At 47.3% G+C, this 18,454-nt stretch overlaps 2 protein-coding genes across 7 annotated transcripts in view; both read left to right on the top strand.

Annotated features, from left to right (window-relative positions):
* The window catches only part of pot1 (protection of telomeres 1 homolog), a 38,423-nt gene extending 24,492 nt beyond the window's left edge, over positions 1-13,931 (top strand). For 5 of the 6 annotated variants that reach the window (XM_029153342.3, XM_055509922.1, XM_041071151.2 and 2 more), the window contains 10 exons: positions 9,036-9,220; positions 9,322-9,419; positions 10,323-10,349; positions 11,046-11,202; positions 11,377-11,585; positions 11,656-11,791; positions 11,922-12,004; positions 12,296-12,390; positions 13,125-13,230; positions 13,576-13,931. In XM_029153342.3, coding sequence (XP_029009175.1) covers positions 9,036-9,220; positions 9,322-9,419; positions 10,323-10,349; positions 11,046-11,202; positions 11,377-11,585; positions 11,656-11,791; positions 11,922-12,004; positions 12,296-12,390; positions 13,125-13,230; positions 13,576-13,715 — 1,236 coding nt within the window. In that variant the 3' untranslated portion in view covers positions 13,716-13,931. Of the gene's footprint in view, positions 1-9,035; positions 9,221-9,321; positions 9,420-10,322; positions 10,350-11,045; positions 11,203-11,376; positions 11,586-11,655; positions 11,792-11,921; positions 12,005-12,295; positions 12,391-12,506; positions 13,074-13,124; positions 13,231-13,575 lie in introns of those variants that run through there. The other variant, XM_041071150.2, reaches the window with a different exon arrangement.
* A 960-nt stretch (positions 13,932-14,891) lies between these two features.
* On the top strand, positions 14,892-18,265 carry gpr37a (G protein-coupled receptor 37a). The gene is made up of 2 exons (XM_029153344.3): positions 14,892-15,963; positions 16,839-18,265. The coding sequence occupies exons 1-2, from the start codon at positions 15,043-15,045 to the stop codon at positions 17,676-17,678; spliced, it is 1,761 nt and encodes a 586-aa protein (XP_029009177.1). The 5' UTR covers positions 14,892-15,042; the 3' UTR covers positions 17,679-18,265.
* Positions 18,266-18,454: the final 189 nt, after the last annotated feature.

Raw genomic sequence — 18,454 nt, 5'->3', positions numbered from 1 at the left:
AGCATTCCTAATTAGTTCCACTTAAAACAGCAAGATAAGTGCTGTGTGTTCGTCCAGCCTTGACAAGCTGCCATAGTTTGAGTTTGAGGCCCATCAGTGTGAGTACAGATCAATACGTCAGATCACTGAGGAATTTAAGTGAAACGGAGGCAGATTTTCCCCATTTGATCTTCCTTTTAAAGATCAGCCTTGCAGTGATTTGAGTTTTTGTGGACTAAATAGACTGACTGATACTTTCTTCATTTTGAAGATTACTGTGACAACGACATGTTTTTACAGTGATTCTTGACTTCTCCCTCTGTATTGTGCGACGTAGCGTGCGTCTCCTTCCTGCTTTATCTTAAACAGTCGTTTCAGTCTCTCCTACAAAACAAATGCGTTGGTTTTCTGCTGCTCACGTTGCCTCAGGCTTACCTCAGATCACACTCCACAACAATCAGTGAATTTTTAAAAGGATGCAATCTCAAATCTAGCTTTGCTCATTTCCATCTTGTTTGTGCTCTCATCCTCTGCCCTTTTTCTCAACCTGGACTGTTTTATTCAGATTCAAAGACACTGGTACTGTCACACAAATGTCGCCTATTATTTTCCTGTTAGTATTTTTATTGTCGCCTCTGAGTTTCCTGTTTAAACTGGTCTGCATGTACCTGAAATGTGAGAAAGTGGTCGTCTTACATACTGCTGGTCATCAGATACAGTAACCTCTTTATAATTGTCCTCTCACGTGTAAAAGCTCAATTTCTTCAGATGATATAGCATTATATCTATTAATAGCTCATGTCTTACAGACAAGAACAGCCTATCTTTCCTTCTGCCGTTTTTGATGTCTCAGCACCCCACGAGCTTGGTAATCAGCTTGTGGGACTGTTTGATGGCTAAAATATCAGAAAAGCGGAGGATCTTTTGTCTGTTCTCGTGTTTCGCTGCAAGGTCGCCCACCCTGTAATAACACAAATAACAGTTCTAACAGGAGAAATGACTAAATTATAGCCATGAAAAGCACATTGCCTGATCTCCTGCTACAGAATTAATCCCATATGACCACAGCCACCTTTTGACTTTACACAAAGGGCTCAGCATGAAGATGAATGAGTTTGCCTCAGAGGTTTCAACACCTTTCTCTTGTTTCCGTGACACACCTGTCTCCTAACACAACAGAGGTTTGTTCAATTCGTGTTTACATGGAGTCTTGATTCGACCTTGATTTTTACCACTGAACATTTCAAACACCCTCAAATCCTTGGATGTTTGAAAGCTGGAGGTTTGAGGGTTTTGGCTTCACTTCAGTTCTCAGAAAATGCTCTCAGTTGGTGTTTTTGTCTTATGAAGACATGTCGTTGTTCTTAGATCTACCAGGTGCTCTCGGCGAGTGTGTGTACATAATTATTCTTCCTTAAGGAGTTGGTAATATGTATTTTTGGCTCTCAGCTAATATGTGTAATCTGTTTTTCTGTATTTAAATAATTAGCCACTTTTCATGTCTTTTGGATTTACACTATTTTCAGTTTTTCAGTTGCAATGTCACAGTTTCTTATTATTGTTATTGAGAGTTTACACAAATTAGAGAGCAATGCATGACACATTAAAATGAATGTATGTCTGAAACACAAGCATGATAGAAAGTGATTGGTTGCTAGAAATAATCTACTGTAAATCATGGATAAATTCCACCACGTCTTGAGTGAATGTGGTTTATTTATTTCTGTAATTAAATGTTTAACACAGCCCTTCACATAAATCTATAAGGAGAAAGGGGAAGTGCTGAGATAATTCACAGCTATTAAATATGAAAAGATTTAATGTTTCAAAGTTGTTCAGAAAAGCTGGTGGGAGCTTTTCCTCCTGTGGAGACTTCATCAGTGAGTTTGCACTTAATGAGGATAGATGATGACTGAAGTGACTCTGATGTTTTTCGTTAATATCCGCTTCATTTACCAATCACTTGCCCAAGTGAAGTTAATTTCTTCTCATTAATTTGTTTAATTATCGCTGTATGAAGTTATCGCCTGTCAGTTGTTGTTACAGAATCATTTAAGTGTTGAATCTGAGGCTGAGCAGGGTCCTTTTTACACACGCTCTCTGCACTGACCTCGTGCTAAAGCTGTTCAGAGTCAAACTGAGCTGCTTCATTTACTAAGGTCTAAAAACTGTAAGTGCTCTTCATCAGCACTCTGTTTAGTTTGAAATAACACTCGGACCCAATGTTAAATTAGATCGTCTGATCATCCAGCGGCACCTTTTGGGGGGGGTTAGCTTGATTCTAAGGGCCTATGAACTTTGAGGGGCCCATCTTAATTAATAATAACAATATTATCAGTAATGAGATATCATGAATTTATCTATATAAGAATTGCAAATAAAACTAAATTAGGGCTTATTTCTGCCTCTCCTGTCAAATTGCACCCCTTATCCCATTTACTGCGTGGCTCTGTCCATCTGGATCCTATAGACTCTACTGAGTGAGATGGGGAGATTGTCGACGGTTAGAGCAGCAACGTCCTCACAGTGAACAAAGCATAAATCCAGCCATCAGAAACGCAAAGAAAAGTTTAACAGAGAAGAAAGAGAGAAGTGCCCACAATAACTTAAAATAAATAAAATAAAAAAAATTAGGAGTCCACAGGCGTGCAATATATTCCATTGTAACTGAAATGTGCACTAAGTTACAAATGTTGTACACTTTAAAAGTTCATTCATACTTAATACATACTTAATTATTCAAGGTACAAGGTTTGGAACATGAGCTGCTACCGTTTCTCCTTTTACTGCAGAAGAACTTACAAAATTTAAATACGTCCAAGATTTTCTATTTGATGAGCGCCCCTGTGATCATCAGTGGCCAAGATGCAGCTTGGTGAAGTTACAGTATAGAACTACTTCTCAAACCACAAACCTAGAGAAATGTTTGAAGTTTCCTTCAGTGCTATAGAGTAAGAGTGTAGAACAGCAACATGTTCATTGATGTCAACTGATTGTTGTTTGGCAAAATACCTGAGTCATTAGCACAGGAACAAACAAATACATTCTCTGATGGTCCTGTACCAATATCTGTGTAGATTTGTGTTTTATCCAAACTCAGGCTGTAACTGATATAGAGTGTCCATCACAGCTTTTAGTTTGGGCTCTAGAAACATTTCACACACTTCTTGTCCCACGGAGGCGCTTATCTGCTGTCAGTTCTGTGCGATCCCAGTTGGCTGTCAGCAGGGTCCACACGGTCCATAAACCCTCGCTGAGGAATTCATTCAAAACACTTAAGGCCGCTTAGTGGACAAATGAAGAGCAGGTAAAATGTCACTGTGATAGGACTTTGTCTGACAGGTGTCTCTTTACACCCGTCAATTGGCTCCGCACTAACACGGACAGAAAGCCTTTCTGAAGAAGTGTTTGAACGGGAATATTTCCTCCAATTACCAGGCTCCTCTGGTGAATCATCGCTGATATTGTGTGAAATCGACTGAGGCGTTTCTGCAAGAAGAAGGCCATTAGGAGAGAAAGGAGCCCATTAAGATGAGAAGAGACGCCGTGAGAAAGAGAGCGCGGAGGAGCTGTGTGTGTGTGTGTGTGTGTGTGTGTGTGTGTGTGTGTGTGTGTGTGTGTGTGTGTGTGTGTGTGTGTGTGTGTGTGTGTGTGTCTGTGTGTCTGTGTGTGTCTGTGTGTGTGTGTCGCCTCTTCTGTCTGATTCCTTCACACAAAGATGATGAGACATTCACTTAAACTTTTTCATTTAGGACCGACAGAATGATTCTGCACATTAATCAAAGCAACCAAATGGCAGATATAACTTCTAGTGTGTCCATCCCTAATGTTCATCTTCGTCAGCATAAATACACAAATCTGTCTGTTTCTTAACCTGGGTTCGGTCGAGCCCTAGGGGTTCGGTGAGTCAGTGTCAAGGGTTCGTATTTTTATATTATTTTATAAATATTTTATATTTGAATAAAGAAGGGCCGGTGAATGTGGATACGAAACTGGAGGTGTTGAGTGCCTCCAAGGTTAAGAACCACCGATCTAAGGGGACGTGATAGCACATAGAACATTGTTCACTTAGTTCAAGTCTGTACAGAAACCATGATTTGTGTCTTTTTAAGCAGGACTGGCAGCAACTTTTGGTTCTGAGCTGAAGTGTTCGTCTCGTCTGTTTCTGGCCTCACTTTCTGGTCCCTTTTATCTCCCTGTCTCCTTTCATCCATCGGTCCATCTCTTACTCCGTTTATCCATTTATCCCAGACTGGGTTTCTTCTGCAGGCCTGCTCTCTCTGTCTCAGCAGAATCTCCAGCACAGGTGTTGAGCCAGTTATCCATCCTCCAACCTTATCTTCTCGTTTTGCTGAACCTGCATCTGTTTTTAGTCTCAATTCTTGATCATGTCACGCTGCTCAGAGTTCAAAACAAAGGCGTGGCATTTCTGCCAGACTGGTTAGAACCTTTGCATCTGGCACATCTGTAAAGCTGGAGTGAGGTCGGTCAGGCTTTAATAAATATGAGCTTTAGCGCTTCCTTTGCTTTTCCTGGGGCGTCACCACAAGGTCAGCTTTTTGGTTTTCAGTGGAATATTGGCTCGATGGATGGAGGCTGAACCTGGAACACTGATACAGGGAGAATTCTAATGAGTTTGCCAGATTTAGTTTCTTACTGCTGGCATCTTGGAAGGTTAACTTGCCAAGTGCTGTGATCCATCGGTTTATTTATGCTTTGGTTTTCGCTACTAATTAAAACCGTTTCTGCTTTTTATTTTTGTCTGCATAAATTTGATTTATTTTTCTAACTGGGCTGAAATGGAGTCGTTTCTAATATCCAGACTTCCCTAGACTTTCAGACTTTACATAAGGTGAATGTGAGAGACAGACGATGTTTATGGCTTCTTCTTCTCCTCGCTTCTTGGTAGATGCGCTATTCATTATGCTTCGTTTATTTGCACTCGGATGCTGTGGTTCGTTAAGGTACCTCAGACATTTCTCTAACAGAAACCAATGTTCAGGCGTGTCACTAATGCATGTGGTGACAAATAGCTGTTTGTTAGAGCAGTTAGCTGGAGAGCAGGGTTGGGGAGCGAGTAATGCAGCGTCACTTTTCTTTGACGAATATGCGTATTAACCAGACCTCATCACCTGGCAGGAAACCAGCCTGTGTGTTCTGTGTTTGGCTCCGTAAATCCCAGAGTTTGTAACTGCGTGTTAGGAACATTAAATAAAATGACACGTCTTTGCTTAGAAAGGATGAAGGTTTAGGTACCGATGCCACATGTGTTCATCCTAATGGATAAGACTGGCCGAGGATGCGGGACCCTGCTGGTTGAGAGCTCCTACCCTGCACCTCACTCACAATCTAGGTAATGAGTAGTGGTACAGTGCCCATGTACCACATGAGTAAGAGGCATCCAGAGCCAAGCATCAACTGTAAGATAGATTTTTGAGTTGAGGAACATTTGAGCCTTGTATTGGTGTTTCCTTTTTTTGTGATATCCTCAGTCTGTTTGGATTCGAAGGAGCCGCTCCGTCAGCTTCCGCTCATTATCTCATTTTTAGCACTCATGCTCGACCGAGTGCACATTTCCATGTCAGTGGATGTTTTTTGGGGGGGTGCACTAATGCAGAAGTCTCTGTACTCCCACACTGTTTCCTGTTTAGTGAACACCGCTCAGAGGAAGATGAGACTCCATGTTGGCCTACAGGCTCAAATCTTCCCCGACCACAACAGAAGTGCTGCTTCTTTTGGCGCAGGCAGCAGTTCATCATTCAAACAAGCTAAAGTTCAGATCCACATTCACACTGCTGCTTCATTACACAGCTCTCATCGGAGCTCCATCGCATGTACAGATCGTTTATGTAGATAATAAAGCTTTGGACAGTTTTATCCCTGAGTGGGTGTAATGTCTAAAGCTTTTATATCCCAACATTTACTTTCTTCTAATAGTCAGTTCTTTTGGCTCTTCATCAGCCTTTTGAGCAGACATAAAATCCCTCATGTAGAGAAACTTCTGAAGGTCTGCTCAACAGTCTGACTAATTCATTGTTGTTTAAGAATCTTGATTCCACAGTGACAACCTCGAATATCATACTTTATTATATTCAGAAGCCTTGTTGAAAAAGACACGGTACACACACACACATACACACAGAGCAGGTGATTTACTGGCCTATCTGTGTTTCCCATTAACAAATCAAACTGATGTTTTCGTCATGTTATAATCAGAAACTCTTATTAAACTGAAACAAAAAAGAACAAAATGTTCCAACAACGAATGAATAATACTGTTCCATTCACACACAGCAGGCGTCACCAATTACTATATTTACAAATGATTGAAAGGTTCGTAATTATGACTTCAAAGCCTTCGGCTGTTTCTGGTTGTGGAGCTTTGGGACCCACTGGTACAGTTCAAGATGTCAGTGGTACAAAAAGATCACAGACTGATCAATAACTGGCTGAACATACATCACTTCAGGTGTTTTCAGACGTTTCCCAACCTCGGATCCAGGCAGACTTTCATCACCCCCTCAAATTATTTCCTAGCACAAAGAGTCCTGCTGTGGAGTCAGGCTATATCTGTTCAGCCCAGTTCCAAAAAGGAGCCGTGATAAAATGAATGTTTCTTCTTCTCAGCGTGGGGCTCAAGTTTGTTGGCTGTTTTATTGAGCTGGGGCTGGAAGAGGAGCCGTGGAAGCCCAGAGCCATCTTTTGAGTTTAAGGAATCCCTTTTTACTGAGCATCCGAGCAGGACTAATACCACAAGACAGCTGCGGCATCGTCCTGGCTGTTGGGGAGTGGGCGGACGGTGGAGTGTTTAGTTTTCATACAGATCAAGTACTTACAGAAGCCGCCACAGGGAGCTCTGCTCTGTTCCCCCAACCTTTATATAAAGGAAAGGGTTCATGGTGCCATTTTCTGTCAGAAAACTGAACCCCCACCACCCCCCCCCCCCCCCCACACACACCCCCCCCCCCCCCCCCCCCCCCCCCCCCCCCCCCCCCCCCCCCCCCCCCCCCCCCCCCCCCCCCCCCCCCCCCCCCCCCCACCTCTACATGTGCTGACAGTGATAATGTGTCGGCTACGTTTAGAACCGCGTTCTCAGCTCAGTGATTGGAAACGGCTCCTACGACACTGCTGATTCTTCTCTTGGTTACTATGCCAACCTGTGGGAACGAGTTTTCTCCTTTTGTTGTGAATTTTTCATAAATGAAATGTTGTCAGCAACACTTACTGTAGTCTAGTGTAGACCTACTGTACATGCAGTGGAGGAATGATACAGAGAACACGCACCCTGGTCTGTACAGAACCAATGTTCAATATAGAAATCAAAGACCACGAGTCGTCCAGTCAGTTTTATTACTGATGCCGCATATTCTCATTCAGCAGTTACTAATGTGTTCAAAAATGAGCTAAATGTGCTCTTTAAATCGCCAATAAATTGCTTGATGTGCTTCAGCTACAGATGAAAATAGATTCTTAACAGCTTCAGACAAGGTGAAGGATTGTTGAGCTTTGAAACCGGCCAGCGTGCAACTGGAAAACATGCAAAAATAGAAAAAAGACAAAGTGGAGCCTTTCATGGGAACTGGCTCATCTCATCAACTCTTTGCATCCTATGACCACAGCCTCAACTTCCATCTGCAGCCACTGCACCGGTGGACGCACTGTGACCTTGTCCTGTGACCAGATGAGTCATGTCCAGATCTAAACTTAGTGCTGCCTGTCTCAGCTAAATGTCTGCTTGTTATTATCACACCTGGCCTCTCAGGGCGGCTACAGGGGATTTAATATGTGATTACACACAGAAAGCTCACCTGGGCCGAATCACAGCCAACTGCCCTGCAGTCTGTCTACTGCTTGTTTTCTCAGTCTTCCTCTCCACCTGCTTCCAAACGCGGCCTGTGGTAAACTCTGCTTAACTCGCGTAGCTCTAAGAAAACACTGCCAGACTCCCAAGTACTTAGGCTTGTTTTCTTCTGTCTCATTCTGCTAAACATCCAGGTCTCGAGGGATGAAATGAAACCCTGGCAGAGTCTGGGATTCTGCAAACAAGAACACTGTTTGTTTGCGCTCATTGTTTGCTTCCTGCTGCAGCGGGACTTATATGATCTCAGTAATGATTCATATTCAAATAGCATGTTTTCCTGCCTAGTTTGAAAAGGCGGCTGAAGATGAAGAGAGCTGATGCGTAAACATACTGTGGACCCAAAGAAGAAGACTTGTGCCATGAAGTGTAACCAGTGGAAGTAAGGGGATTGTTAATGAAATGACACCTATTGGAGGCAAATATGGGAAATCTTATGTGTCTTGTTGTAGAGTACAAAGTCTTCTATTCATGTTATCATAAAATGTTGTGATACTTGGAATACACCAAATGGATGTGTTGCACAGGAGTCTTACCTGAAACTTGGTTTTATTCTGCTGTTATAAACTGACAGCGGCTTAAAGCACCTGATTCAATGCTCTGCCTGGAGCCTCATTGGCTTTTTGCCTTTTATATGTTCCTCAGACCCCATAGTTATACATTGTCCTGTTTCAGGACTGAGCTGTAAATAGCAGCTGTGAGTTGTGAGGAAATGGATGTGGATACAAGAAGAGTCCCAGATGATGAAATGCCTCCCAGTGCATCTGTCTGCTCGTTGTGTGCCTCTTCAGATGAGATGCCTCGAGAGATCAGCTGTTAATCCTCCCTGACTGACTCAAGTATCAGTCTGTAAAGGCTGATTCCGGTCCAATCCAACACCGTATCTACAGTATACTGACCATGTAGAATCACCTCAAAGGTTTCAGTGTGAAGTCCTACCTTATTGAATCTACCTGACAATCTGACATCAGTGGAGCTTTTGATGATGAGAGTGAGGAGTGATTGTTGTCAGCTGCAGGCTCCTCGTGAAGGAGAAGTGATGGGTAAAAAAAGTGACAGACCTTGTGAAGCAAGTCTTTGACGGAGTTTGGTGCAACGACGCCATCTGCTGCTGGAAACTACAGTGACCTAATATCAGGGTGACGCTGTTCTCCTCTGATTGATGTTTGGGTGCTGATGGTCTCAATTGCCTCATCAGCCGGGCGACTTTCTGAGGATCTACAACCTGCGGGCGATTCCAGGATCCAAGAAGGTGCCGGGTCTCGCGGGCAGCCAGTCGGCGGAGGAGGATCACCTGGCGTTTCACCTGCACGGAGGCACAGCGTACGGCAGAGGCATGCGGGTTCTCCCAGAAAGCAGCCCAGATGTGCAACAGCTGAAGAGGTACTAGCTGGGAGCTAGCTTTGCCCGAAGGTGTTTTTTAATTGTTTGACCAGTGACAGGTTAATGTCCTTCATTTCTTTTGTCTCTGACTGTTCCTCCAGGGTGATTGAGGGCTTTCTGGAACGTGAGGATGAGGAAATCGACGAGGTGAATGACTCAGAGTTGTTGGAAATCGCGTGCACTCCACCAGAATCTCCAAGTATGAAACGTTTCCAGCAAACTTTCTTCAGTACAGTATGTGAATATTGCAATAAGCCTTCCATGCATCCATCCATGGTTCTTTCAGTTAAAGTGTCACTGCACTGTACTGCAGGCATTTAGATGGATGATGTCACCATGCTGACATCAGCGTTTAGCCAGAAGCATCACTTACTGTAGTCTACTGTAAGTAGCTCTCACAGGGCTATAGACTCTGGTTAGGAAGCCCCTCTGTCCTTTAGAGTCAATGGTAATTAGAAAGAAGGGAGAGGACTGTGTTGTGACTGCTCACACAGACCGACCTTTACAATCCCAAGCGTTTGGATGGACTGAAGCTGCAGGAAGCTGCTTCCATTAGCAGTAGCTTCTGAAAGCACACGCTTCACTGGGGATGAACTAAAAAGTCCTAACTTTGAGTGTGACCCAGATGTTTCCACACAGATAGACAAGCGGCTCCGGCCTGAAAAGGTCCGACCTGCGGGCTGCATGTTTGTTGTGTAACTCAGCACAGAAACGTCTCCGCGCCACAGTTTGTTTACAGGAATACCTCTTTCTATAAGCTTAAATCAATGGGTTTATAGGAAGTAAGTAAAGATGTCTGAGGTTCAGATCTCATATTAAAAGTGCTGTAATGAACAATCTTTCTACCTTTTGCGTAGACGTCATGCCGGTTCCACCTGCACAGAACCAGAAACCAGAACTTAGTCCCTTTGCATTTAATCATGTGAATGTGAAACTGCTCCTTTGTTGAGTGAATCTACTGAAAACCTGTCAAATCAGGGGCTCGTGTTCTCCTCGACAGGCAGCAGGAGCAGCAGTAGTTTGTTTAAACGCTCGTGTTGCTCAGTGAGTCGTCTGTTTCTGGACGTGTTTCCAACTTTGACTGTTCCTCTCTGTGTTTTAGGTGTGGAGGCGGCGAAATGCAGCGCAGGTAGGAAACACGACGCACACTCTGCTGAGGTTAAACATAAAATAAAATAAAGTGCCGCACTTCCTATTCTTTAAAGTTCAATTCAGTTTAGAACTTAATTGCAAAAAATATCTCCGGATACTTTACATAATAATATTCCAACCTTACAGAATAATATAGAAAACAAGCAGGCTCAGCTGGAGAGGGGTTCTTATTTCTATCCTCATTTTAGAGGGAGCGAAGCTACTGTGAGAGACATCTGATCTCTGCTGATTCCAGTCAGAACTTTGTGGTTGACGTTTGACTAATTGATTTGTTTGGTCTGGTGCTGCAGCTGGAGACAGCTGAGTGTTTGTCCATGTATATTTAACGTCCACATCCTGTTTCTCACTCATCCACAGCTGTAGATAAATAGACTGACACTGATTTATTTAGTTGCTTTCTGCTGTTTTTCGTTCACTGATTTCCATGGAATGTAGAAATAAAACATCATAGATGAGCATCATAGTGACATAGAACACAAGATGACGCATCTAGAGAAGTTCAACTAGGACTAAAGTAAATAATAACTATACACAAGCTAGGAGGGCGCATAAAAAACAGTGCAGGTTGAAATGAATGTGCAAAGGTTTGTGTTTATGCGTTGGCACTGGTTGATGGATCTATGGCCTCGACGTAACGTCATCAGTCACCACTAAACTGCCTCTTTGCGTCCAGAGAGGAGGTGCAGCCATGACGTGCAGCCAGAGACGCTTGCTGACCTGAAGCAGCGTGACCGCGGGCGAGTCCACCACGTCAGAGTGCAGCTGAGTTCCTACGAGCCGCACAGACTCCACCAGGCCCTGAAACTCTACTGCAGCAAGTGCACGTTAATGTAGGAACCAACGCGCAGCGCACCGCTCATGCGTCCTTCACAGCACGCTTGCTTTTCTTTCAGAAACAGTACGGATAGTTTCTTCTGCTGATACTTGGTTTTTTAGCGCTACTAGTGAATAGTTCATATAGATTTGTTACAGAGGGGACAAATGGACCTGTGCTGTGACCTCAGGCAGGAAATCCCTGATGACGAGGTGGTGGCCAGTCTGTTCTCCGAGGCATCGAAAGGCAGCGAGTCCTTCAGTCCTCCAGCGTGGACGGCCTCTGGGAGCGTTGAGGTCCCCGGCGACTCCCTGGCATCCCCGAACCGGACTCTGCACGTCCACCTGTCCAGTCAGCTGGTGTATGAAAGGAAAAGCAGAGAGCTCATGTTCCTAATGGGTAAATATGTGGGTTATGAAGCAAACATCTTGCGTGAAGAGAAACCCTGACGCGTTCTGCTGCGCTGCAGGTTCCACTCTGGAGGAAACGTGTCGACTGGCAGCCGGCTACCGTCACATCGTCCCTGTGAGGTCGAGGGGAGGTGGCCTGGAGCTGCTGGACCTGACCGCTCCGTTCCTGTTCAGGGGGAGGAAGAGATACTACGGGTCAGACGCTTCATTAGAGCCACAGCCCCATTGAGTTGGGGCAGCGTTATTCAAGCACCAGCCACACTCAAGTCCTGCGTTGCTTTGTGGACGCTGACTCGTGGTTTTGGTGCTTTTGTGTGTGTCGTAGGTGTAAGCGGTGCTCGCAGCCGACGCTGAAGGAGCCGAATGTCGAAGGAGACGCGGTGATGGACAAGAAGGTCGTTGCTGAAGGTGAGTCAGAGTTCAGTTCGTTTGATCGCAGACAGGAAAGCGCTCACACAGCGACGTCTGCATTGGCTTCAGAGCTATCGTGACCAGGATGAAGTTTCCTACTCTAAGCAGCAGCCACAACTGAATGACCTCATCTGTTTCACTCTTCTCTGGTTTCATATAGTGTTTTAAACCACTGCATCAGCTTTTTCTACAAGTGTTTTATGTGTTTCTCTTCATTAGTCTTTATTCAGCAGGTAGAATGATGCCTGTGAACTAAATCCTAACTTTTTAACATCCTCTGATCTGCAGCTCTCGGCGTTCAGCTGATGCAGTCCGTGCTGCTGATGAAGCTGGAGCTGCGGGACGCCACCGACACGCTGGAAGCCTTCCTGTGGAGAGACGCCGTGAGTTTCAGATCCTATTTAAAGTCCCAGTCACTGGGATGAAATGAGATTAGATCACAAGGAGGTGGGGAAGTCTGGGTTTATTACCCAATTGTGTCTTTCTGGATTATCACCAGAATCACGAGATAAAGGATTTCCCTCCTCGGGGTGGGCGGCCGTCTGCCTCAAGCAGTTTTAACAAGTGGAGAGCGGAGAGAAGAGAGACACAGCGTTAACAGACGAGCAAAGAGCAGAGAACGGCTGTAGCTTCGTGGTTCTGACTGATGGCAGAATCCTGTCAATCAGTTTAGATGCACAGTTTCCTACAGGGAGGCTGGAGTCAGCAGGGAGGTTCTTAGGGAGAGAGGGTGAGGACGTTTTAACTCCGGAGACAAATAAGAACCCTGCTGAGGTTGGAGATTAGGGAGCTCAGATGCTTTCAAATTCAGATCTGAGAATGTGATGATGCAGCAACTGTCGCAGGTTTCCAATCCAGCTCCGGCCCTGCCTCCTACAGACCACCTCCTGTGTGTCCGTGCAGCACTTGACATTGACCTTTCTCTGGCTGTGTAGGAGCACGTCCAGGGCTGAGAGGCTCCTGCTCCACATACACAACCACTCAGATCCTTCCCCACTCTGTACAAATGCTGCTCCATTGCTCTATTTAGTTATTTGGGTCAAATTACACAAGATGAGAAGGTGAATTGTAATAAAGATACCTGGAGCTGTTAAAACCAGTTTGTGTTTTTTAATAGGAGCTGTTCTTCAGCCTGTCACCAGAGGATGTAGCAGCCAGTCAAGAGGCTCAAAACAGCATCCGCTTCGCCCTGGAGTCGCTCTGTCCACCAGGGGGCAGCGTGGGTACGTTCACCAGAAACATGCAAAAGCTACAGAACAAGTATCGTAACATACGCGTGCGTGCGTGTCTAGCCTCTTCTGTCTGATTCCTTCACACATTTACTGGATGATTCCGCACATTAATCAAAGCAACCAAATGGCAGATATAACTGTTAGTGTGTCCATCCCTCATGTTAATCATCTTCGTCAGCATAAATACACAAATCTGTCTGTCTAAGGCAGTGTTTCTTAACCTGGGTTCGGTCGAGCCCTAGGGGTTCGGTGAGTCAGTGTCAAGGGTCCGAGCCAGTGGCTCATATTTTGTGTGTGTGTGTGTGTGTGTGTGTGTGTGTGTGTGTGTGTGTTCAGGTCAGCGTCCGTGGCTGGATCTGTGTCTGGTGGCCTACGAAGCAGAGGATGATGGAGGACAGAGACGAACCTGCTACCAGGTCTGTCACTCCACCATCACTAGAGCCACGTTGGCGCGGTCAGACCCTGATCCGGCCTGAGCCAGCTGCAGGTCAAAGGTCACTATGAGTGTTCTGCAAGAAAAGCTGTTGCTGTTCATAGTTTGTAGTGTCTTGTTCCCTTTCAGTTCATTTGTATTTTTTATACTTGCACAGATGTACAGAATTTTTAATAGATTGTGGTTTTAGACTTCCTCCTGTTTGACCTTCTATGCTCTTTTAATGTCTCTTTCAAAATAAAAGACCTAACAACTTTTCCTTTAGGTTTTGGTTCATTTACAGCTGGAGTTGAGCCAGTCAGAGGTGGTTTGTAATACTGAGGGAGGTTGGGAGGAACCAGTCGCACAGCTGTTTTCAGATGCTCTGTGGTTTTGTTCTGCCGTCTGCTGATCACGTGAATTCCTAAAACCTGTATATCAGCTCCTCTCTACTTCACCATATTTAGAATCTCAAATGCAATTTTAGTAAAGAGCAGTGGGAGCTGAACTATTACTGCTCCTGTCTAACCGTGACAGCGCAGGTTGGTGCTGATGCGGTACCTCCGTGTGGCCGCTAGATGGAGCTCTACATCTACAGTCAACGCTTCAGTCCTCATCTCTAAAGGAAAAGTTTAGATTTTATTCTGATATTTTTAGACCTTAATGGAACATTTTGCATATTCAGACATTTAACCAGGTCATGAATTACAATTGAGGCTTCGTATTTTTGTTCATCTTATTTATACAGCTTCAGTAATAAAGTGTTCGATGTTTTTTTTACACTGAATTAACCGGCACTTTATAACGTTTCCTACATGAGAACCTGAGAACATCATCCTGCCTGGTTTCGAGGCTGATCCTGCACACGCTCAGCTCAGTGTGCCGTCTACATGTTGGGGTTGGATCACTATAGCCCCCCCCCCCTTCACCCAGGCCTCCGCCTCTTCCTCCCACTCGCTGATCCGTCTCTCAGTGGAGCCGGACTCTTCTCCTCTCGCTCCGGGTTTGAAGGGATCCGAATCCACTGCGCTCAGAAGCGCTCCACGACGGAGGCGGACCGGTTCGTCCCGACCCAGATCCTCGTCTCTACCTGTTCCTCCGGCTCCAGGCTCCTGGACGGTCGGGAAGCTTTCTACTCGGCGTCCGGCCTCTTCGGTGATGTCCACAGACTGGAGCCGCCTCGGGGCGCACCTGAACCCCAGGTTCACCTGTTCAGCCTGTTTAACGTAGACTTTATGAACGCTGTGTTCAGAGGAAAAACAAACAGACGACATTTAATAACGCTGTAAAGTTGATGATTGAGCCGTTTGGCGGATTCTACAAATCAGAGATGTCTCCATCCCTTCGGACGGTGGCACGGTTTCGCCTCCCGGGTTGAACAGAACCGCACCATGTCGCGTCCGTTCGTCGGGTTTCTGTGTTTGTGGCTGTGCAGCGAGGCCGTCGGGAGGCAGCTCCTCTGGCGCAAAACAAAGGCGACTTTCAGCCCTCATTATGAATCCACCGCCGCCGACAGGAATGCGCACAGCCGGAGATGGCGCACTGTCCGTGCGGAGGAGGACGGGGGGGCGCACGGGGCGAGCGTCCGGGCCTCGTGGTCGGATGCGGTGAAGGAGTCGCACCCTGAGCCGCTGGAGACGGAGCTGCGCCGGCGCGCTGCGCGTAAAAGCGCTGCGCAACGTGGCTGGCACCACGAGGACGCTTTACGCACGGACCTAAAGACGTTTGCGGAGCCCGGGGGGCGCGGATGCAGGTTCGGAGCAGTGCTCACACAAACCGAGCATGGGCCCATCTGCGTCCCCGTCAGAACCGGACACAACCGTAAGCGACGCAGCACAAAACTCAGGCGGACGACGTGGGGCGAGTCTCGGCAGAGCGGAGCCGCGTGGGAGTCCGTGCCGGCGGCCGTGGCACTGGAGCAGGAGGCCGGACTCAACGCCAGCAGCGACGACGACGACGACGACTATCCGCCGGAGACCGACACCACGCCGTTGTTCCCGGTGGACACGCGGCCCCGGCGGAAACACGTGCCGAACCCGTTCTACCCGGTCACGGCGGACTCGTACGCCGCGTACGCGGTCCTGCTCGTGGCCGTCGTCATCTTCAGCGTGGGGATCGTGGGGAACGTGTCCGTCATGTGCATCGTGTGTCACAACTACTACATGCGGAGCGTCTCCAACTCGCTGCTCGCCAACCTCGCGCTCTGGGACTTCGCCGTCGTCTTCTTCTGCCTCCCGCTCGTGGTGTTTCACGAGCTCTCCAAGACCTGGCTGCTGGGGGAGTTCTCGTGCAGGATCGTCCCGTACCTGGAGGTGAGTTCCTCCTCGTGGCTGCAGGTGGCGACAGAAAGAAACACAGGCCCGTGCAACGCGTAGGCAGCACCTTGACCTGGGGAAGGTGGCAAAGCTGTATGTTGTCGTTCATTCGTTTAGTGTCAACAGTAAAAACATGCGCCTGAACGAGTAGATGGAGAATCTGATCCAAACCTGAAACCAGCGTTAATCACCTTAACCTGAAACCAGAGTCACGTCAATCACCCAAACCACGCCCACAGGCTGCAAATGGGCTTTAATGTCACTGAAGTGAAGAGTCCTTAATCTGATCTGTGTCACATCAGGCTGTGGAAAACACCCACTGTCCAATGGGAGAGAAGACTGGGATTAATGAAAGCTGTGTCAGAATAAGATTAGAGAACGAGGGACCCCCCATCAGTTTAAGGAGTAGAGATTCTAGGTCTGAGATTAGGATCAGGATGAATTAGACTCATTTCACCCTTTATAGAAAACACACTTTGTGTTTTTGTATTTAATTTAAATTCTTGGTCTGGTTTTCTTCAGGTCTATACAAACTGTGTGTGTGTGTGTGTGTGTGTTTCAATAGTTAATTGCAGAAAGCCAGGTCCAAAAAGAAATGTTTGTGTCATGTTGACACAAACACATCTGCTGCAGCGTTCAGAGCCAAAGCTCCACCTCACTGTACTTCAGCCCATCATTGAAAAGTAAATAATCCATTCCAAACCCGAGCGTCTGATCCGGGCTGAGCCCCGTCGTGTCCTCTTAATGTTTAGAGTAGGGGACTGACGGTCTGACCCACACCCACACTGGCTTCAGTCACTGAAGCTGAGCTGCAGCCGTTTCTGTCGGGACCTCAGCACTCTGAGCGCTAACGCCCGTTGCCGTCCTCACAGGTGGCGTCCCTCGGGGTCACGACCTTCACGCTCTGCGCCCTGTGCATCGACCGCTTCCGCGCCGCCACCAACGTGCAGCTCTACTACGAGATGATGGAGAACTGGGCGTCCACGGCGGCCAAGCTGGCCGTGATCTGGGTGGGCGCCCTGCTGCTGGCGCTGCCCGAGCTGCTGATCCGGCAGCTGGACGCGGCGCCGGCCGACCCGGCGCCGGGCGACCCGCCGGGCCAGCGCTGCGTGGTGCGCGTCTCCCCCGCGCTGCCGGACTCGCTGTACGTGCTGGGCCTGACCTACCGCGGCGCGCGCCTCTGGTGGTTCTTCGGCTGCTACTTCTGCCTGCCCACGCTCTTCACCATCTGCAGCTCGCTCGCCACCGCGCGCCGCATCCGCCGCGCCGAGCGGGCCTGCGTCCGCGGCGGCAAGAAGCAGATCCGGCTGGAGAGCCAGATGAACTGCGCCGTGGTGGCGCTGGCCATCGTCTACGGCTTCTGCACCATCCCGGAGAACGTGTGCAACATCGTGACGGCGTACATGGCGGCCGGGCTTCCCCGCAGAACCCTGGACGTCCTGGAGCTGGTGGCGCAGCTGCTGCTGTTCTGTAAGTCGGCGGTGACGCCGGTGCTGCTGTTCTGCCTGTGCCAGCCGTTCACCCGGGCCTTCCTGGACTGCTGCTGCTGCTGCTGCGACGAGTGCGGCCCGGCCCGCGGCCCGACCGGCGCCGGTGCCGACGGCGGCGACGACGACTGCACCACCACCGAACTGGAGCTGTCGCCGTTCGGCACCGTCCGCAGGGAGGCGTCCACGTCGGCCGCCGGCGCCGCCGCGGGGACGCACTGCTGAGGTCAAAGGTCAGCGGCAGCCAAGCTCGTCCTGTGGGGATCAGGAGCCGACGGGGACGCGTCATGTTTATTGTTTTATGGGCGCTGATGATTGTCTGCACCTCTTCACGTTCCTCTAAAGATCACTTTTAGTTAGTGATGAAGTTATGAACAGCTGTTCAATGGATTCATTCAAATATTTGGGTTTTTGAAACATGACCATGTTGAATGATACAGTTTGAAGTCCCACGTTTGAATCAGCTGTTGGATTTGCAGCGCTGCATCACATCCAGTTACACTGACTTTCACAGAAGCGTTCAAGGACATTTAAAAACACCAGAGGCCGAGTGATTATTGGTTGAGCTGCAGCTGCTGTCGCTGTGTTTTGGTTCAAGGCCGTTTCCTCTGTCACTGAGTTACACACTGTTGGTGGCTGTTGTGCAGCTGCCGTTCCTGTGAATAAGTTCTAGTGTTCACCGAGTTCCTCCGTAGCCACGAGAAAATGTCACTTTATGTAAAACTATTTTAAAACGGGATTTTTAGTGATTTTTCTGAAGCAATAGGCAGAAACACACCAGAGCTGTCATTTGAATAAATAAATGAATTTCCTGCAGTTCTAATTCATTTCACTGAGTAAAGGCTTTGCTGCCTGTGCAGAGGTTGTTCAGGTACAACCTCTCGTAGAACAGCTGGCACATACTTTTATTTACTTTTTGTACTTTATTTACCACTTGGCAGTGGATCAAATGCTCCTTTGCATCAGCAGAGTTCTTTGCTTTTCCTTCGTTTTGAATCCAT

This window comes from Betta splendens, chromosome 6, assembly GCF_900634795.4.
Source record: "Betta splendens chromosome 6, fBetSpl5.4, whole genome shotgun sequence".
Classification (NCBI taxonomy): domain Eukaryota; kingdom Metazoa; phylum Chordata; class Actinopteri; order Anabantiformes; family Osphronemidae; genus Betta; species Betta splendens.
The sequence above is the reverse complement of the archived record's forward strand: the minus strand, read 5'-3'. Positions and strand labels throughout refer to the sequence as shown.